General features: G+C 40.9%; 1 protein-coding gene across 5 annotated transcripts in view; it reads left to right on the top strand.

Annotated features, from left to right (window-relative positions):
• Window positions 1-22670, top strand: part of TIAM2 (T-cell lymphoma invasion and metastasis 2) — a 268351-nt gene that overhangs the window by 208368 nt on the left and 37313 nt on the right. For 4 of the 5 annotated variants that reach the window (XM_019550041.1, XM_019550038.1, XM_019550040.1 and 1 more), the window contains one exon: window positions 7778-7881. In XM_019550041.1, coding sequence (XP_019405586.1) covers window positions 7778-7881 — 104 coding nt within the window. Of the gene's footprint in view, window positions 1-7777; window positions 7882-10963; window positions 10983-22670 lie in introns of those variants that run through there. The other variant, XM_019550042.1, reaches the window with a different exon arrangement.

Here is a 22670-nt window from a genome sequence, read left to right as displayed (position 1 = left end):
ACAGACTTCCCTATATATCTGCCTGCTCGTATGCCATAAAGTATGGTAAGTCAATTGAATAGGTAACGTATTTCTCAAAAAATTGATCCACATCCCATGAGTTCCCATTGGTCTTGCTAGTAACTAGGAGAGCTGAAGAGGGTCTCTTGACCTCTCATCATTTCGCTATTTGAGGAAAGCACCAAGCTTGGTATAAATGTAATGTAATGTGGATGAGTTTTTTCATACAGAGCATATAATGTTGGGGAGTTTGTATCTTCATCCCCTCAAAGTGTGTAGCCTTTTATAGAGTTTGAGGTTGCCGCTTTTTTGACTGGAAGTCGGGTAGTCGGACACCAGCCTTATAACTGGCTGAAATTGTGCTTAGTCTCAGAGGACACTCTCCTGTGTAGCCATATTAAAGACGATACCATCAGCTATTTGCCAGGCCCTTGTAATTTATTTTTAGCTAGAAAGGACTATAAAAATGGCCACACGTGAATGAAAAAGTCACAGAATTACAGGTAGAAGCATTATGTATTTGAGGGGGGAAGTGCATGGGGAGAGAGAGATGGCATTAAGATATTGAAACAAAGGGTCAAATACAAATCTAAGCACTTACCAGCCTGGCCCAAGAGACTAAATGCAGGGCAAACTCTAGCTAATATTACTGTATACTGATGTAAACTTCTCTCCACTGATACATCAGGAGTAGTCACAAATGTGCTAAGCTGGTAGGGGCTATATACATACCTAACATGTATGGGCAGATGCATTTATAGTATTCTTAGGGTGACAGCCATACTGAGTCACTCTCTCAGGGAGCATTTAGGTCAGCTTAAAGTATTTTAGGTATTCTTCACCCAGTCACTGATAAAAGTATAATAATGTATGTCATGGTAGAGTTATTTGAAGGTTTTTCTGTTTGAAAATGCTTATTTGCCAAAATCCGTAAGTTTTGCAGTAACAGATTAATGTTACTGAAAGCTTTTTATGGTAAATTACCACAGTATTTTATTACTAAAGGTTATTTCGACCTTAAAAAAAGTTTTTTTCCATTTTGTTGCTTCTTGTAAGACACTAAAATTTAAAATGAGAAGATATATGAAGTGTTTTGACTTCACTGAAATAAAGCATTTTGAAGAGGTCTTTCTATTATTTCTAAAACAAAACTCTTCAGAAATTCCAACATTTTGTTCCAATTCAGCATGAGAGGAATTTAAAAAAAAGACTGCATCTTCCTATGGAATACAAATTAGAAGTTTTGCATGGTATTACTAAGAATTTTGCATTTAAATTTGGAATTCCTTTTCTGTTATTTCTACTTACTGAGCCATTGCCATGAACACAGTGGCACACAAAATAAATCCAACATCTTCCGTGGACAAGAAATTACGTTTATTGATATATAGTTAACAGAAATCTATCCCTAAGGCAGACCCCAGTGCTCTTTCCTGCCATGGCAGGGGGTCGGACTAGATGATCTACTCAGGTCCCTTCTGACCCTACCAACTATGAAACCCCAGGTAACCTGTCTGCATTTTACCAGCTATCACCAGTTCAATGTCGTGTCTCTTCCCCTCCACCCCCATCTCATACCTATGGTCTCGCATTCCTTCTGATCCTCACTGCCATGCATTTGCATTTTCATAGACCTGCATTTTGCATATCGGCTACTATTCTACCCAGGGGAGCACACACAACACCACCAGCTTCTCCCAATGCCTGAAGAAGGGTGTTTGTGCTTGAAAGCTTGCAAAGAACAGTTTTTTTCCAACTGTTTAGTTGGTCTAATAAAATATATCACATTACCCAAAGAACCTTGTTTGCCTGTGTCCTTAGATCAATGCAGCTACAATCCCTAAGACACCTAGTACACATTGCATTTATGGCACAAGTAATATGCCAAATGTGCCGTAAATAACAACAAGCCACATGTTTATGGTGCGATAAAATGAAAGAAATTCCACAGAAGATTGAATCAAACCCAGGGCTGTTTTGAGGTTGGTGCTGACAGTCACCTGATTGTCAGCACCAGCCCCGGAACCAGACCCAGAGTTCTCCAGGGCCTACGTGAACAATGTTTGTTGTGACTGGCACTGGATGGCCCTGAATCCTAGGGCTACCCCAAGCCTGACTCCAGGGATTAGGCTGGGGGAAGCTTTGAGACTCTACCTAGGACCCAGGGCTGTTCCATGCCTGACCCTGGTGCTCAGCTGAGCATTGTGATTGCAAACAGGGCAGCCCCGGGTTCCAGGACAGAGCTGCTCCCTGTCTGATCCCCAAAATCAGGGGGGTAGCTGCACAGTGGCATGATAGGGATTGGCATGGCTGGATGTACAATGTCTGGGATAGAGAATAAAATTTCTCAAATCCCAGTTGCACTGTTATTTTAATGTTCTTTGTGGGGCTGAAATCTCAGCTGGTGTAAGTTAGCAGGGCTCTCTTGAAGTCAATGAGCAACGCTGATTTATACTAGCTGAGGATTTGGCCACTTCAAGCACTGTGGTAAGTAGCAGAAAACAAGCAGAGTCTGGAACATGGCCAGATGGATGCCAAGAGCAAAATATGGCACGGTGGCTGATATTTAAAACGAAAACAAGCAGCTTGGATACTATGTACATTTTGTGCTTCACAACCACATGGTAAAAATACTCATTAATCCCATCCCATTTTAACCTCTCCCACCCCTTTGCTACTAAGCAAAGATCTAGAATGACACTGTGTAACACTATGTGAAATCATTTTGTTAACTGTGTATCTGTGATGTTTTCTCTTGTCTCTGCTATGTTCTTCTTCTGCAAACTTAGTACTTGGTTTTGAGAAGCAATCTGATAGGCTATCATCCAGCCAAATGATAACGTACTTATATTTTTATTTCAGGCAGACTTTGTTAATACAAGCCTGATGCTAAACTAGGAGTTTTAAAACAAATACAATTGGAAGCTGTATAATTATTTCCTTTGATTTTACTTCAAGTAGTTCCATTTCATGCAGAAAAGGTCCTACAAGAAGAGATAATAGGAATATGAAATTTGGTGTGCTTCTCTCCTCCCTTCCTGACTCCACCCTCCCTCACTGCCCCAACTGTAGAGTATACTCTGGGAGAACAGTACATTTATTTTCTCAGGGATCTTAGGAGAATTAGGTAGTTTTTAGTCATGTGACTTAATATGTCAATGCCTATCTGTCCTGTTGGAGCAGGACAGATGGTATGAATGGGATATTGGAACAAAGTCCAAAGGAAGCTCTGTTTTCATCACAAAGGAAGAAAAAAACTGACACAATACAAGTGCAAAACACATCAGCAGTTCATTTCTTTTCTGCTAAATTATAGTATCCAGCTTGTAGTAGGACATGATGTACCCAACATGAGGCCTCTTCCTAGCTAATAAAACATCATTGTAACCTTTAAATGTATTTTTTAAAATTGTGGTTACAGTCAGTTCCCCTTACTACAGTAATAAATGTTATCCTAATGACATAAGCTCTATAAATGTGCTGTCTGTGCCCTGAAAATCGTACAACTAAAATGGAATGCAAATGAAGGGAGAAGGGGAAAGGGACAGAGGCCCAGGTCCTGTTCTACCTCTGAGCCATCAAAACAGCACTTAGGCATTGAAATCACTAAACACAATCCTGTTGTATGCACAGGAGCCAGAAAAATACTTCAGTGCCTTAGATTTCTTATGTACCTCTGCTTTGGCCTAGAAAAATCTCTTTGTTACTAGACTTGGGCTATGCAATGAATATTTAATGCCAAATGCATAAATAGCATAGGGAGCAGGGGCCAAAAAGCCCCCTGGTCCTCCTTCCCAGTTGGATTCACTAGTTCACTAGATGTTTCCTTCTGAAGAGCTCTGGATCCCTAATCTTCCAGCCCTCTGGACTGAATGAGTGCTGTGGGGTCAGTCTGTGGGTGCAGTGCAGGGCACTGGCCAGCCCCAGATACCTGGATATGGTCACGTGTTGACCCAACCCCATGCATTGATATAAACTGGCTACATTATTTGGCCCACGGATACAGCAGTCTGGCATCAGGGAAGGCAGTTAACACTGCCACTATTTCCCCACCAACAAATTTCTGGACCCTCGGGGAGTACCATGGACCAGATGACATGGGCTGGATCTGGTCCACAGGCCAGGGGTTGAGCACCCCTGCAATAGGAACTTTCCCCTCTTAGGCAGCTAGATCCCAGTATAGGAATCATAGGAAAGTAGGGCTGAAAGGCAACTTATGAGGTCAGGTAGTCTAGCCCCCTCCTCAGGGGAAGATCATCCCTGACTTAAACCAGGTGTTTGTCTAACCTGCTCTTGAAAAATTCCAAGAATGGAGATTCTACAACCTGTCTAGGTAGCCTGTTCCAGTGCTTGATTACTCTCATAGTCAGAAAATTTTTCCTAATCTCCATCATACATTTTCTTTGCTACAGTTTTAGGCCATTGCTCCTAGTTCTGTCTCCTACAGCCAAATCTCCATCTCCATCCTCTTTATAACCTCTCTTAACATCTTTGAAGATTGTAATCTTCTCCAGACTAGTTCTTTCAGCTTTTCATCATAAGTTATATTTTCCAGCCCTCATCGTTTTTGGTGCCCTCCACTGGACTCTCTTTCCAATCTGTCCACGTTTTCTTAAATAGTAGGATCTAAAGCTGGATGTCCAAAGCCCTACCTTCTAGAGTGTTTGCAACTTCACTCAACTTAGTGTCATCCACAGATTTGCTAAGTGTGCATATTCCTATCCCATCATCTAAATCACTGATGAAGATGTTAATACCGGACAGACTCCTGGGGAGCCCCACTTATAACCACCTCCCAACTAGATGTTGAACCACTGATCACTATTCACTTATCGTGATGATCCAACCAGTTATGTATGCACCTTAAAGTACTTTTGTCTAGTCTTTGTCTTTACGGTGAAAGCATGCAAGATTGTGGTAAGGTTGACTGCTGAGAGAATGGAGAACTATATTTCCAGGGAGGAACAAGATCCATGTCTGGTGGTGCATACAAATTCTTCCAATGGAGAATCTTTCAGAGGGGAATAGGGTTCTGCCTCTGGAGATGAATTAGGTTGTCCATTGAAAGAACAGAAGAATTGTGTGCCTTCCTGTGTGGAGTCGGTTTGCTCTCCTGAGCTATATGCATACTTTTGGGACAAGTAAAGGGGAAGGCCTCTGACATCTAGTAGAAGGAACAAACTGAGTCGGAGTGTTTGAGCCTAGTGACAGGGTTGAATCTTGCAATATTTGGTTGTGCAGAGAAGTTTGCAGATATGGAGTACACCAAATTTAAAAGGAAATAAAAGAGCACAAATTAAATCTTTACAATAATATTATGATTTTGAAGCCAATATCTTGGCTCTTGTGTGTGACTCATGGAACTGGCTGTAGTAGAAATCAGTAGACTTCTGCATGTGCCTTCTTGAAGGACTGGGTCTTAAACTAAGTATAAAAAGAACAGACTACTGGGGAAAAATTAACTTAGGCATGTGGTGGGAGAAAAATAAATGGGTTAAAAAATAAGGTGAGATGGTATACATCTTGTGAGATTCTTAAAAACATGGCTTATTGGTTGAAGGACTGTGTGAAAAAGTTTTGTTTATTTTACAGGAGGAAGGTGGCAAGTAGGGATATTGCATGGTATATGGGCATCACGAGCCACTTAAGGGGAAAAAAAAGGAGGTTGTTTAAGAAGAAAACACTGAGGAATGGGAGAGATGGTTCTAACTAGGTAAATGGGTGGTGGTAAGAAAACCTTTGAGCCTCCAGTTTCTTGGCAGAACAGCATCTAAGCTCGTTCTAAGGTGACATAGATAGTTATTTTTAATGTGCACTTAAAATGCTCACAAAAGTGATTGGGATGATACCATTGGAGAGTGAATGCCTTTTATCATTCACAGTTGCAGAACAGCGTGGACAGCAACACTTTCCCTTGATTCTGACATAGCCCTCCCAAGCTTCCTGGCTACATGTCCTCTCCTGCCCCCAAGAAATATTCCTAACTAGTTCTTAGCTTCCCTTTTGGCTTTTCTCCCTTATGGTTTCCAGCTATGCAGTTAGTTTCTCAGTTCCCCTCCCAGTTGTTAACCCTTGCCTTTTGGCCTCTGTTTGAATCTTCTTACAGACAGAAGCTGCTGCTTCTTTTGGTACTGTGTGGGCAGGAGGCCAGTAATTGAATTCATTTTTCCCTACCAGCTCAAACCTCTTTTGCCCTGGCTCCACAGTGCTGTGGCTCCACACTGCTGTCTCAGCTACCACTGTAGTGACATAGTGAGCTTAGACAGCAGACTGCAAGAAGACCTCTGAGCCAACTAGGAAGAGGAGACTCGACCACTATTCTTCTACCCTTTTTACTGGTTTGGTAAAACAGGATAACAGGGGTGGCCATTATAGGGCTTAAACAAAGATGTGTTGGAGACATTGGGGTTCTCAGTGATTTCACTGTTGTTAGTTCTTGTGTCTTTATTGCAGGTCTTGTAATATTTCATGTTTCACCTTTAAAGCCCCTGTTCCTCCCATCAGGTGATTATAAAGAATCTCAGTTTCACTTAAAAAACCAAACAAAACAAAAACAAAGTTGCTGCTGCTGAGGTTTGCTGAGAAAAGCTTAAAATCTGACCTTAAGGCAGAAAAAGAACTCTACATTTATAACTTCTTCTTGAATCTTATGATTTTTAAGCCAAGTAGCTGGATTTATGGGGTCCGAGCCATGATTTATTTTTTAATGTGGCTGTAGTAATACTGTTGTTTGATAATTAGGGTAGGATCATAGAGAAGTAGGGCTGGAAGGGACCTGTAGGGGGTCATCTAGTCCAACTTCATCCCTGAGGCAAGGTAAAATGACCTCTTTCTGGTAGTGATGCTCAACAATGTAGAAAGGATAAGTCCTTTCTACATCAATATGTAAATTAACCCTTGAATAGTTTGTTTGGGATATGGGGGGAGCTATTTTATTACTGTTAAACGTCCAGCGTTGGAGAGTATGACGACTTTACTCATAGAGATTATCTCAGCCCTTGGCAATTTTAGGTTTTCAGTAGTTCAGACCAGGTATTGCTACACTAGGGAATTACTGTGTTTTCTGAATTGGCCAAGGTATTTATAAATTTATAGCAAAAGAGAGAATCTTGTGTGTTTTTTGTATGAGCGTATGTGTGTCTGAGTGCATGCGTACATATACATGCACACACACAGAGCATGATGCAAATGGTTAAATATTTTAGGGAATCAAGGACAAGACAAGAAAGAATGTTTCAGTGTTAAAGACTGCGTGATGTGTTGCGAGATGGTATTCCCTTTTTGCCCCATTAAGGAATTTAAAACCAAGTCATGTCATAGAACTGTGTGTTCCTCCAAAGAAAATTACTTTGTTGATTTATTATTTTGTTTGGTGATCCCTATCAATGGCACAGACTGTACTGCATTGTAGACAGATGATGCTACATCAGGAAGCACACAGTTAAATAGATCTCTTAAGTTTATTTTGTACAGAAAATAGATACATTACTTGAGATTAGTCTTTGCTATCTGACTGCATTTTAAAAAGCAGAGCTTCCTTGTACAGTTTGAAGTTTTTCTGTTTCCTTTTTTTCCTTTTCTGATGTTATATAGAGGGAAAGTGACTGTATCTTGCCAAGAAGTGTCCTGTCTGCAAGGGGAAAACAACTGCATCTTGCCAAAAAGTGTCCTGTCTATAAGCTTAAAAGCATTTACAAATGGAAACAAGTAGATTATTTTTCCTTTCGTCATTTCTGTATAAACTGTGACTCGGGTTTTTTTTTCTTTTCAAATGCAGATTTTAGCAATGTGCCTGATGTCACTGCCAGTTTGAAAAGGAGCTCTACTGATGGCACTTTGGACCAAGTACCACACAGGGAAAAGGCTGAACCACCTTTCCAGGTAAGAGATTCATTCAATATAATAAAACAACAGATTGGGTTATTTTAGATCACATACTGCATCTCGCAGAAAGAAGGGTTTGATTTATATGTGTTTGCATATATATATATTATTTTTCTTAATAGAGGTATTGGTACTTATGAATGGGAAGGATTAATACCATTAACTTGTCAGCTCTGACTTGTTAGGACCCCTGGGGCATGGCTATTATATGGTTTATAGAACTGTGATGTGGAACTATATAGAACTAAATAGCGATTACCAAATTCATCTTTACATGGCACCTAAAGGTGAGCCTTTGAAGTTGGGTCTCAAGAGTTTGGAACATAGCCTACCAGTTCACTGCACCATACATGTCTTAGTTGATTAGCCCTTTCTGTTACCATTCATATTCCTTCTGCTGTCATTTCAAATGCTGTTATGATTTTTTTTAGAGTTGACTTGTCCAAGGTAACAGGTACTTTCAGAAGAAGCTACCAATTATAGAATGCCTCAGTTTTTGAGTACCCATCCCAGAGGTATAACTTGATCCTAATTTTTACAAATCTCTTTAAGCACACAAAGCTCCCATAACATTTGGGCAGAGTTGGGAGTATTCAGCACTTCTTTTAGTCAGGACCGAGTTGTCTTCTCCTGGTCATCCCAAATGAGTGGCTGCTTTTGAAAGCATTGGTTTTGATAGACGTATTGGTTGTTGTTATCACTAGGAGAAGAAGTCAGATTAGTAAAACTGTCATCACAAGAGTGTATGATTATTCTAGCAGACTGGTAGAGCATTACACCCCAGATATTTTTTTTCCCAGTTTGTGACCTCGGCTCTGAGGACATTACAGTTCTGACTAAGGAATTTTTTTGTTTTTTCTTTTGTTGAGAAGCATGTTGTGGCTCAGGGCAGGTGCTGAATAACAACATTGCATTTTTTGATTAACTAAAATTAGTCATTTTTTTTTGCTAGCTCTGCATCATGATATAATTTGTACTGTAGAAGTAGCTTGCCAAAATACTTTAAAAAATAAAACTGAAAATGAATAAAGCTATACAATTTGAAAGAGCATAATAATAGGATGCATCTTTCTTTTAGCTCAGGTTTGTTACCTAGCATCTGGCCACAGAAACTGCTTTCCTTAGTTTCTGGGGCCTTTCTGCGGGCTACTCCAAACTAATAGTTGAAGTAGTCTTCAAGGGACCTTGTACAGCTTCTCCATGGGGTGGAAACTGGAAAGATCTATGCAGCTCTACATTTCCTAGGTGATGCAGCACTGGGTGGGTGCATAAGGGACCTTTACAGAGAGGAATTTTTTGCTGTACCAGAGTGCAAGGCACTTCCACACCTACCTTCGCACTTCGTGCGTCTGCCACACATGTTAAACTCCAGAAGACCATTTGTGTCATAAAGTAGAAGGCTGGATTTGCTGTTCAGAATTCATTGTACTCATTAGGGGTAATGTGGATGTGCATTGTTGTCTGAGGAACTTTGGGGGTTAAAACGCCTGCTATCCTCTGATTCTGGCATCTGCGCACATGCTGGGGAGTTTCTCACTGTTGGTAGTGCTAGCCTGAACCATACTTATGCTCAGGAGGATCCTTTTGTGCCCTCTATCTTGCCCAGTAAGTATGCATGTTTTGGAAAAAGAAAAACAGGAATTTGTGAATAAATCAGGGACACAAACTGAGCATATTGGATCCTGTTTGTTGTTTCTTTGTAGAAAGAAGTAGAAATATTTCATTGCCAAAATGAAAAACAAAGGCGTTTATCAAAATTGTTCCTGTGTCTTTATCAAATACACCAGAAGATATGAACTTTTAGAGAGTTCACTAGGGATAGCTATAAAAACGGAGAGAAGTTAATTTACAGTACAGTGGGAAATTGAATAAGCTACAGTGATCCTCTAAATTGGTGGTTCTCAACTGTGTTAGACTTAAGGCACCCCTCAGAAGATGCCAGCTCTTCACTTTCACTTGTTTTTTTGACTACAGAAAAAAAAAATTGAATGATTCTTCTGCTGCAAAGAACTAAGGCTAGAACAAGGCAGGCTTTTTTAACATTGCGGATTTCTACATGGCACCCCGCAACACCCTGAAAAAGATCTCATGGCACCCCAGGGTGCCATAGCACCCTGGTTGAGAATCACCGCTCTAAATTATGTTGCAGCTGCTAATTTAATTGGTTCTGGAAGGAAACAGACAGATGGATTTGCTCCCTGGCCTCCCTCCATCCTGCAGTCTCTGTCATGTCTAGCAGTTCTGTTGGGTTGTGCATAATTTGAAGTTATTTCCCACACCATATTGCAGTTGAGTTCTCTGGGTGGAATACAGTAATGCTAATGATGTTTTTAAGAGTTAACGGAGGGTGTCCTAGTTTTTTAGATGTAGTGGAAAAAATGGCTTGGCAATCAAATGCAGCCTGACTTGATGAACCGCAGCTGTAAACGAGTCTGTGACAGCCCTGCAATTTCTGCAAATGGTTTATAATTGATTGCCGTCTTTCTGTTGGAGAGTGCCTATTACTGTCAGAACTCTTTGTATGACCATGTTGATTTCTCCAGTCCATGTAAGATTTAAAAAAAACCCAAATCGATGAATTAGAAAGTAGGATTATTATACATGCTTGGTGATTAGGAACAAAAAATAATTAAAACAGATTTTGTTTTTACAGCCTTGATTTAGGACTGTTCCCATGATGAACAATAGGTAGGAAATCTTTCTTAGGACTCTAAGAAAGAGTAGGGCAAGGAAATAGTGCAGCCTCAGAAGATGTAGTATCTGGGTTTTTTTCTTTTTTTTCTTTGCCTCGTATTTTTTTCTGTGCAGCTTGATTAATTTATCTGAAAGTACATTGGTAAGGACACCTCAGTATTATGTAGTAAGATGGGAGTTTTGGGGGTGAGAAGAGTCCAGGTATTGTAAGAACTGACTTCTGAAGAAGACACTGGTGGTGCTAAGAGGTATCTGAATGCAGTTTGGCACAGCAGACAGTTTGGGACTTATTTCATGACTGAGAGAGTGAGAGAGAGAGGCTCATTTCCCAGTAGACAACAACTGTAATCACTTGGCTCTGTGGAACAGTCTCCTTTTGAACCTTGATTTTTTTCCTAAAGCATGTAAGTAAAAAAAAAAAAAAAAATCCTTAACAAAATGTAAGCTCTAAATAGAAGTCTGTATATTTGATTATTGTTTTTTATATATTTTTTTACTTTTAAGCTTTTTCATTTTACCTTGTTTAATCTCTTAGAACAAATAAAGGGATAAGCATCATCTTTATTAAAGAGTGCAATGTAGAGACCATCCATACGTATTTGAGAGGTGCATAGTAGTTTTGGACATGGGTCTCTTGTCTTAGCGTACTGCGTTCAAACTGAAAATCATTCATTTTTTTTTTTTAGCCCAGGTGATGGATAAATGAAAAAGTTTCACATCCTTGGACCAATCTAAAAGTGAATTAATCTGTAAGAGAAAGAGATTTAGTATTAGAAAAGGAAACTGCTTAATAAGCTGTAAGAAATAAATAAAAATAAGTAGGTATTAAATCCATATGTTTGTGATGGTCCTGTAGCTTTTTCAGCTTTTCTTTTTCTGGGGACATCCAGTTTATAGTTTGATTAATAAAATCTTCTTATACTTCCATTTTTCATAGGAATAGATTTTTATACTTTTAACACATTCTATGGCTATACATTTCAAACTGCTGAAATGTTATTTATATGGCAGTGGCGTGTGGTCTTGGCAGTTGTTTTCTGCAATATGTAGGTGTATTGTTGACAGAAGAATAGAAGACCTTGAAAATCTAGGGATGCAGCATGACTGCCGATTCAGTTAGGTTTAGATGTGCTTAATCATTTTGAGGTCTAATGCTTGTGCTCTGAGTATTCATTTAAATTCTGATGTATTGACAGTTTCCAAGAAAAAAGCTTTCTATAAAATAGAGTAGCAAAAGCTACATTTTATATTCAGTAACTTTTTAATTTAGTTGCAATCATAAGCTATATTTATCAGAAATATTTTCTATAGCCTGTGGTTCATATTAACTGGAAACAGTTAATATTTACTTTACTGACTTGTATGTATTTATGGTTTGTATTTTAATACTTCCAAAGACAACTTTTTACTAAATAAAGCAGTCCTTTTTTCCCCTGTAAAACTATATAATCTGATTTTTCAGCTCCTTCAAATCTTTTGAGCTTCATCAGACATAAGTGCTTCAAATTAAATTTGAAGAAAAAGAAAGAAAGGCTACAATGTAAACTGCAAGTATGTGTGCATGAAAGAGGGAGATGTATTCCCAGAGCAGAGATTTTTTGAGATTGTAATAAAATTACATCAGAGTGAAGTAGAGTTTGTTCACTCTTCTTAAGGTATATTTTGTCCTCAGATCAGTTGTTTGTCGCTATCTTAGGAAAGAGCTCATAGCATAGTTCATAATGCAGTATATGCATATACGGAATTCTCTAGAAGTCATGTATATTTTTGGGAAAAGTTCCATGTAAATGAAGCTGGGTATTAAAGTTCTTCTGTAGGAGATCGTTGAGTTCAGACGCTGATAAAACTTGTCCTAAAAATAGCCGTTCAAAATGGTGTGATAATTAAATAAGGTCAACAATTGAGACTAGTGTATGCCAGCCTCTTCCAAAACTAGATAAATAAGGTAGAGTATGTTTAGGATACAATCTTCTGTGTCCTGGACTAGCTGAATGCAAATCAGTGCTTCCTGCATTTCATGTTCTCAGGTACTGTGAAGTCATGTGGTCAGCTTTTCTGAATACACTTTTTGGATCAGATATTTGTTCAGAGCTGTAGCTTGGCTCTCAGTTTCTAAAATACTGAACAGCTCTAACTGCTAAAAATAATTTTGTTTTTGCAGTCTTGTCAGATGGTTCTTCTGGATTTTGGGGCTGAGGAATGTGTTTATTTTAACTTTTGTTGTTGCAGCAAGCAATGGTCTTAGGCTAGAAATGACAGGGCATAAGAATGTGTTGCTTCCTACAAGTTTCCTCTACCTGGCTTTGCCACTGGCTCTTAATCTTGATGATTCCAGTCTTGGGCTCCTCTTGACGATCAGTGTAGTTTTATATAAGCAAGTGTCTCTCTCAACCATGTGTTAAAAATCATCTATGCACTACGAGGAGTGCAAGAGAATTATGTCTGTTCTGTGGTTTAGCTCTATTACTGTAGTGAACAGTGATTAAGTTCAGTACTCTTCCCTTGACGTGGTTGTGCCTACATCAGGGTTGCTCAGCTTGCTCCTTAGCCCCTTTAAATTTTTTGAGAACCATCCCCATCTTGTTAATTATACCTGTTGATTATAACTGAGCCACCTACATCAAAAAATACATATATCAGGAGAACTCACTTAGCCTTTTCCTAGCTGAGATCTCTCTACCCACCAACAAGTTGGAATGTTTGTCATAATCTTTGTTTTGGTACGGGGAGATGCCGTGTGCTTCAGTAAGTTATCTGGACTCATATAAAACTATCCTATTAAGTTCTATAAAAACCATAGAGGGTATGGAATGCATGCTTGCATAAATCTAAAAGTCTACACTTTAATTGCTTTGTGCTTTTGCAAAATAATCCATTATGGCTGAAATTTCTGTTGATTTGTTCAGAAACTAACAGGTATATTAATCAATTTGAAAGAAGCTTTTGAATTATGAGGACAGGAAGTTTGAACAGTTTTTAAAAATAATTGCAGACCCATTTTGATCTGTTTGTTATATAGCAGAAAGAGAAACTGTTACAAATTTCATGAATGGTAAATGTTTTCATTAACTGTATATGTGGGTGTGCTCATACATTTTACAAACATACTAAGAGGCAAGGGGTCAGTCTGCATACACTGAGAACCTCCCACTACCTAGCTGCTTTCATAGGTTTGTAGGTCTGTTTTGGTCAAAATTAATAGCCATATTTCCATATTGTCAAATGATCAGAAGCCTAGAAGTTTGCACCTGCTTTTATGCTGAGGATATGAATTGAAAGTAACTTTGATAAACTGTGGGATTGTGAGGGTTTTTTCTATCAATGATTCCAAAATGTGTGAGCAGTTAGGCATCTAGTTTGCATATACAGTTACACTGTATGGCTGCATAAATTGTGTGTGTGTGTGAGAAAATGGAAACTAATGGTATCTGGCCATTTGCACATGGCATAAGTTGGCAACCTACTGCCTATGGGCTGGATCTATCCTGTGAACCCCTGAACATGACCCATGGATGTGGGGCTGTGGTAGCATTTGGCAGTAGGGGGGCTTTAGCTACAGATACTCTCCCTGTGCTGCCACAGGGACGAGCACTGGTGGCAGCCAGGTCCTAGCTCCTGTTTGCCTCTGACTTGTGGTGGGTCATTCTGACCCACAGCTAGAAAAGGTTGCCTACCCGTGACATGTGAGATTTCAGTAAGATTTATTAAAGAGTAAGCATGTAGTTCTATGCACAACTTTCACGTGGCCTTAAACATGTGACACATAGAAAATATAACTTCCCAGCTACCTGGTAGGGAACATGAAAAGGCAGCATCTGAATATATCAAACTGTTGCCTTTTTAATAATAATCCTCAAACCATTACTTCACCAGATATGCACTTGGATACATATATATATATATAGTGTGTGTGTGTGTGTTTATGAGGAAATGGTTCTCTCATACATCATCTGCCTTTTGATTTGACTGCCTGGACAACTTGGGTTAAAAGACTTTTCCTGAGCTAATGCTGAAGCTGGGTTTGATAGTCGCAGAGGCTCCTGAATTTGATTCACAAATACACGCAACAGCAACCAAAACTTCTCCTAACGGTGCTACAAATAAATACTCCAGTAACATTCAAAACAATGGATTTTCATACACTTAAAAGGAAATCCTGGCATTACACAGGCTATTCAGCACTTCATTCACCCCATTTGGACATTTCTGTAATAAAAAACTCCTCTGCGCTTTAAAGATTTTGTCATGTGCATATCTTCGTGGTGGTGATCATTTTTTAATCTCTGGTGTCAATGTGGCTCAGCCATAAACCTCACAGGTGAGGAATCCTTAATCTCTACTGATATAGGGAAATATTTCCACTAAGAACTATACTTAAACTGTCACATTGTTTCACCTAGACAAAAATTATTAGTTGTTGAAAATTCTCAGTCACTGTTAATTTAGCCCAAGTTCAAAGCTAAGTGAAAATGCTGTATCCTGTTGTCAAGATCCAAGTTTATCCAGTCCTGGATAGACTGCGTGTATGATGGGATGATTTGATCTTTTTTTTTTTTCCTTTAAGGCAGCCATAATTATTGAATTGTGGAGATTAAGACAACTGGACCAATGAGTCATATTTACATGCTCCAAGTGGGGGGGTGCTGTAATTAGAGTGGCTTCAAGCATCTGGAGCATCTCACGTTTTAGCTTACCTGCACTTCAAAATGGTGGCAGGGTTGCTTTTATCTAGAGTCCCTCCCCCTCCACCTCCATTTTGAAGCTTGGAACACTGATGCACAAGACGTGGAGGCTGGCTAGAGCGCAGTAATTACCACGCTTCAGCAGACTCAATTAATCGAGTCTGTTCCAGCGCAGATTGGAACAGTGTCTGTGCTCTTGTACAGGCACCCAATGACTTGTATTTAGTAGGATATTAACAAAATTATTTCATAAATGCAGAAGATAAGAGGTTCATTTTATCATTTGAGAGCAAGCACAGGAGTACTGGAGTGGCACAATCTTTCAACTAACTTTCCAGGCATTGTGTGGACACGTATAACGCTTGTACTGTTCCAGAAGGTCACTGATCTGGAACTGGTTTACAGCTGTGTCAAGTTCTGTGACTCTGGGACCAGGGAGTGGGAATGACCACGCAGCTGCATGCCTCGCAGTGGGCAAGTTGCGAGGAGTGCTTGCACCCATGCTTTGGAGGTACCTGGTTGTGGATCAGCTGTGGTTGAGGGTGTTTCCACATTTCTACTTTCCCATCTCTCTTAAACATGAGTTGAGTATGTTTCAGTAGTCTGCAGTTGACCAAAGTCTATAGCGTGCTTGCTTGACTTGGGCAGGGGGGTAAAGTTTGGATCCATGCTTTTGGGTTCTCAGAGGCTTGAGTGGGTAGAGTATGATGAGTGGCTGCAGTTGAGTTGGGCATGAGGACACAGGTGGTTATTAGAAAGATACCTTTTATTGTACAAGGAATGCACAGGAGCTCCTTTGGAGGGAAAAAGGGAGAGAGGCAGTAGAGTTCTAGACAGTTGTGTCACTGGGTGTGGGATGCCTGGAGGGCTGACCAGACCCATGTCACAGTGTCCATACATAACACTGAATTGGTTCAAAATACTATTTGATTTTCCAGGTACCCCTTTGAACTGCACCAAGCAGCTGTAAAGTGTTATCACAGGCTTAGATGTCTGTCAACTTCAGACTTAAACCTCGTTTAAACCAGTCTAAATGTTATGTGTATCGATGTCCAGGGGCATGTGTGCACAACACTTCAAAGCGGGTTAAATGCCTTTGCACCACTTTAATGGTATTGGTGTTTGCACGTATCAATGGCGTATTGCGCATTAATTCTAGCCGCTGTAGCAAACACTTCTGAGGAGTTTTAGTTTGGTGCCTTACACCTCCAGAGTGAAGAACCGGGCTCTGTGCGGCTTATGGACTGTGCAGGCATCCTGGCAGGAGCCTGGGAAGGCTGGCTCCACCAAAAGGAGAGGTAGGGGGGAAAGCAGCGAGCCTGATGTTCGTTTGTTTTTGTTTTTTTCCCCCTGGAGCCTGCCTACCTGTATGAGCTGCATGGGGACCCAGTCATAGTATCTTAGTGCTCTAGGGTCATAAGTGACCTAAACGTATCATCAGGTCCGACCCCCTACCCCAGGCAGGAATGGGTGCTGGGTTCATATCACCCCAGCCAAATATCTGTCCAGCCTCCTCTTGAAGACCCCCAAGGTAGGAGAGAGTGCCAGAGAGGTCCTTCCCTCTGTGGCTGTGGTGCCCCCTGGGACCACCTGAGCTGGGTGCTGCCGGGGTGGGCGCTGCTGCTGCAGTGAGGGAAGCACCAGTCCTCCCCTTCTCCCTGCCCATGTAGCCCAGGGACCACTCCACCCATCAGCAGCTCACCTTCCTTCCCCACCATTGGAGAGGCAGGTAAGATGTACACGACATGGGGGTTTACTTCACCCTAAATTGAAGCACTATTTTTAAAAATCTACTGCTTCAATTTAGGGCCCCCATTTCGTCTACATATGCCCCAGGGTATTAGCGTGTGATCCAAAAGGGCATGTGCTGTACAGTAATAGAAGTAATCATCATTATGGTGCTCATGACCTCTAAATGTAAATTGGCCATTCAGTCATAGTGGTGGCTTATCTAGTGCTGACCCTTACTTAGTAGAAACTAGATAAAGGTCATCAATCAAATGTGTACGTAAGATATGGAAAGAGTTATTATTAATTGGTAACTGTCAATTTGTCCCTTCACCAAAAGCCGAATGACTTTTTTTTTTTTCTCCTAAAATATACTGAGAAATTTAAATGTTTAAAATGTATATCTAATTGGAAGGCTGAATCCCAGTGTCATGTGCATAAGATGTGCATAAAAGTCGAAGGTGAGAAGTAAAAGTGTGTGCTTTTGATTTACATCCAGGGTGGCATGGCCATTTACATGTATTGCTCAGGCTTATGATTGGCTCTTGCAGATCTGTACAGATATTTCCCTTCTTTTGTTACATCAGTCAACCAGCCCCCAGAGGAATACTGGCTTAGAAATGAAATGAATTTGGGAAGAGGGGGTGGAAAGATGCAGTTTTGTTCAGCTAAAAGTGTAAAACTCCTGGTAAGCAAAGCCTGTTAATGAGCACATGAACAGTAACTCTTAATTCAGATTGAAAGAAAATCAAGCCAGAATGATCAGCATTGCCAAAGAGGACCCTCAGGGTGAAATGATTTAGAGGGGAAGGTGGGGAGGGGGAGGGAGAGAAGCAGCCACTAGTTTGTCATGCAACCCAGTATCCATTTTATGCACTGAGAGGGTTTCAGGGGATGTTGCTCATAGGTGGAGCTCATTAGCTCCGCTTTGCAAATGCTCAAGCAGTATGTGCTTGCCCAGCATGTCATTAATTGTGAGAAAAATATCTACCTAAACCTTTTGCTCTCCATCAATAAGACATGAAGGGTCCCCCCCCCCAACCCCATGGTGAGATATATTCTCCTTAGTGATTGGTGAGAACCCGGGGCTTGGGGAGCAACCAGCAATTAGCGTCTTTGCTTTGTGCTACCAGGACACATTAACACTAACAGTGATGAACTGAATTCTCCTAAAATCTTCTCTTCCTCAATGCTAAGCAAGCATCCTTTTCATTTGATTTCAAGATTTACAGTGGGAGTCTGTGAGCAAACACGGGGAAACAATGCATTTTCCCTCAGCAGTTTTCCTTGGCTCTGTTTGTACCTTGAAAAACAGCTCTGCACTGAAAATACTACATGGACTCATGGGGAACTAAGTCGTTATGTCACCCTTCCAAATGACCCAGCATCTGCTGATCCAAACTAGTTTTGCTGAGTGGTGTAGAATGAAATCAGAACAATGCCTACCATACTTCTTTTTGGTTTGAGTATCAGGCAACTGGGCTGATTTCCTTGACCCTCTAAGAAGTCCCTGGCAATCTTACCATTGACTTCAGTAGGATTTCAGCCAGATTCTGAATGAATTGCCAGGACTGCCTAGATTTAGTGATGGACCTGCTAGAGGTGTTTCAATACCTGTCTCTGATCATAGGCATTTCTTCCCCTTTTTGGGTGGCGTTTAGAATTGAAGATTAATGTCATATTGATGAATCTTTGGCTCAACTTCCAGCTGCTCAAGTGTGGTGACCATCTTGGCCAAGGTACCAGGAATCTCCAGAGTTAAAAGCAAATGGCATCTGTTATTGGACTCTGGAAACATATTCCCTTTGGATCAGCTTGGAAGGGGCTCTGAAACATTCTCCCAGTGGCTTCACTAGTATGCCAAGAAGCAAAATATTGTAAGAGCCTGTGTGAGCAAATGTGTGAGCTTGTGCCTGTGTGTTGTGCTCTCATGCTGGGTGGTTTTTTTTTTTTCAGTTGAAGTAGCGAGATTCTTATAACAGTACCAGTACAGCATGACAGTTTCTCAACGCAAAGGGTCCCGTCACCTCAAAGCTCAAAGGAAGGGAAAAAAAATCTTATGTATGCTGCTTACATGTGATGGAAGCTAGCAAGAACTGAATACACTACATCTTTTCTTTGTATTCTTTTGGGAAGCATCCACAAGATCTATCTGTTTGCAAAAAAACATGACAGCAGCACTTTTCATTGTGTCAGCAGGTTGGTTAGCAGTGTTTGTAGGGATGCTGGTGTGACTTCTTCACTACTGTGAAGGAAGTATTTGCAGTCATGGGTCTCACATCAGTATTTCAAAGTAGATTAAGGGTGGCAGCCATATGCAGCAGGGTTCCTGATAGACTCTAGGGAAGAGACTCTCTCTCTGCCAGCTAGAGACTATTGGCTTCATTCTTCCAGGTTAAGACATTGCTCAGTTATAGGGATTGCTGTCACAGTCTGCACATTTCTCTCTCTCCCTCTGCCCCACTCCCCGCCTTCCCCTTTTTGCCAGACAGAAGCATTTAAGCGCAGTCTTGGCATCTTCATGCTTAGGAGATGCCCATCATTGACAGTGGAACAGCAGAGATGGAATATTAGAGAGATGGATATACAGTTACTGCACACTTCAGGCACTTGCAGCACCGATGGCATCAGCAGTCTGAGAATTTTAATAGAGTTGTCATCTTGCGAGTAACTGTGTGGCAGGACATGATATGGCAGCTGCCCTGCCTCAATTTCCTCTGTAGACTTTTCTATCCACTCCAGTGGTTTATGGTTCAGATCTTCAGCCAGGTTACATACCCTTCCTCCTTTCAGGATGCCAGATTCCAAAATTAGTCTAACCCCCTCTCCCCCTGGTAAAATAAAGCAGGTCTTTAACTCAGTCTCTTTCAGAAAACCCTCTCTAGGGGTTTGTCTTTCAGAGTCCATTCTTCCCTTTAGGCTGGGCATCAACACCACTATGGCTTGGCTAGTCAAGCCTGAGATGGCAATAGTGAGAGACTTGTAAGTCAGCCATATGACATAATCTGAAGTTTCCACTAATTCAGGGTAGGAATGGTTCAAATTATAGGGATAGATTCCTGATTGGGTTCACAAATTGTCCATAGGGATTTTTAAATGCAGCTAGCCTTCACTTTCCCTTCAATGAGTCACAAACTCCTCCAGTCCAGTGTATGGTCAGAAAGAGCAGGATTCAACCTTAACCCTTGTGTAATAAGGTGGGGGTGGGGTTGGGGAGAAGGGGGAAAGGCACACTCCCACTTTGCAGCGGCAGCAGCATCTTAGTAAATGAGCACAAGGATAAAGGTGACCTTGTAAACCTTAGTGCCATCTTTAAGGGAGCTCTGGAGTTTCCTTGAAACTCCATGTTGGGGAACAGAAGCCTTGAGACCTAGTGTACGATTGTTATGGAATTATCAGGGTTTCCTTGCTGATGTTGTAGCATAGTGCCTATGTTGTATAACATTTCTCTTAGTGTTCATTTTTAGAGCTGCCATTAACATAAATTTCCCAGATCCCTCTGTACTGTGGATATAGGGAATATAGGGCACATTTACATGAAATATTTATTGCAGAGCTGCCTAATTAGATCTGCAGTAAAGTCAGCATCTATACATGCAGCCCTATTAGGCTGCAGTAAACTACTTAACTCCTTCATAAGTTAAAACTTGTAAACACAAGTACTATCCTGTGGTGGCATTATTTAGTGCACAGTAATGCACGTGTAGATGCTGATGGGGCTGCCTGGGGCATGAGGGTGCTTCAGTGTAGGGGCTGCCTGCCATTTAGCCCTGCACCAGAGCACCCTTATGGCCCTGCCAGCCCCTCTACAGCACACTGTTCCCACTAGTTGAGCTGAGTTGGAGCAGCCCCAGGCTGAGAGGCTAACCCCCTGGTCTCCCTGCCAGCCGGGGCTGCTCTGACCCAGGTCAACATGCTGCAGTCCCAGGAGCATGTGCTGACACGGAGTTATGCATTGGAGTTTAGTGCATCAGATTGATTATGTGTAGACGCATCCATAATGTTTAAGATAGGATATAAATCCTTATTATTCAGGTTACAAGCCAGAGTTAAGTCTACCTGGGACAGATTTTGCTTTTAAGCCTCTGCAATTGGACTCTGCACACATGCTCCCTTTGGATCAACTTGAAAGAGGCAACCTCTGGGGGGAGAGAGTCTTCTTTTGGGCAGGATTACCCATAGTATCCCACTGCAGAAGTTTCTTGTACCTGCATGCGAAGAACTAGATACTGGCCTTTGTTAGGAAACAGGATGTGGGAAATGGGAGATTACTGATCTATTCTAGCACAGCAAGTTTTATGTAACCACTTTGGTTGCAGTCAGTGTACTAAGAAGATAAAAAAATAGCTGTCCTTAAAAGGAATTTGCACATTACTCAGAACACAAAGGAACAAACAGCAAGAACATTTCAGATTTCCATTAATCTTGGAAGATTTTTTTTTCCCCCAGAAGAGTGATTATATTACATGCAAACTTTACTTTGAAGATGGATTCCTGTGGTGGACTGGCCTTATCTGGTTACCATGGACTTCTAAAAGACAAAGAAACTTAAGTTAAGGAGCGGGAGGGGGTTATGTGTTTGGGAGGTTTTTTGGGCTTTGTTTTTGTTTGTTTCACATTTTTGGCACATCCAGCTCCTAAAGGAGAGCTACAAATGTTATCAACATTTAGTTTGTTAACACCTTTTTGGATGGCATATGGCTAATTAACAATCCCGGCTTAATTGGGAAGCCACGAAAAGAAGTCCCTCCTAACATTAATTTAAAGCATGTTAAGGTTTGGTGTTTAATTGGGAATAAAGACATTGCTGAACCTAGAGTTTAGCAACCTTTTTCAGTCACACTGCACAAGCTGTGTTCTTTTTTAAATACAGGTCTACTGAGAAACTGGAATTTAAATTGCTGTAACGTTTGATGATAGGAGAAGGAGGAAGAATGCTTTCTTTCCAGTAGAGCTGCATTTCATTGACAACGGTGCTAACAACATAGCGTGCTGTGTTTTACGTGTTTCCTGGACTTGCACGTTGGCAACAAGAAGCACCCTTATTTGGTTCATTGAAAATGGTGTTCACTACTCTGTGGTTGACTTCTGATTGTTGGTCCTCCAAAGTGACTGTTGCCTTGCTGTCACTAATGAATCTGTGCAGACCTCAGTGCTCAGTCAGCAGGTGCATATTGCCTAGGTGCACTTTGAAGGTTCAGCAGCAATTACGCTGCCAATAATATTTCAGTAGAATTGGAGGGATGTTGTAGTTGTGATAATCCAGGAAATATGAGGCAAGGATTTTTTTGGTAGCACTTTGTGCCTGAAAACTCCTTTAACATCTTCTCCAACTATTCAGTTTGTCCAATAAAAGATATCAGCAAAAACAGAAATTCTTGCCTCAGTAGTATTTTAGTAATAAAATGAGGGTCTCAGAATGTGGATAATGCTGAGTCCTGTGCTTAGACTAACAAGTTAGAAGTAGGTGGACGGAGAAGGTTTAAGTGCAGGTTTAACTGTGATGATTAAGTGAAGGCTAAATTATTCCATTTCTTCTGTGAAGGTAGATTCTGTGAAACTAGTGGGAGCAGTGTGCATGTATCCAAGGGTAATATTTGGCAGATAGTGTGGGTTCAATAACCTGGTGGGGTAGGTTGGGGAAAGTGTAGCATTCAAGTGCTGAGCATCTTCTGAATGGGC

Source organism: Crocodylus porosus, unplaced genomic scaffold, assembly GCF_001723895.1.
Source record: "Crocodylus porosus isolate Cpor-Errol unplaced genomic scaffold, CroPor_comp1, whole genome shotgun sequence".
Classification (NCBI taxonomy): domain Eukaryota; kingdom Metazoa; phylum Chordata; order Crocodylia; family Crocodylidae; genus Crocodylus; species Crocodylus porosus.
This window is presented reverse-complemented; position numbering and strand designations above follow the sequence as displayed.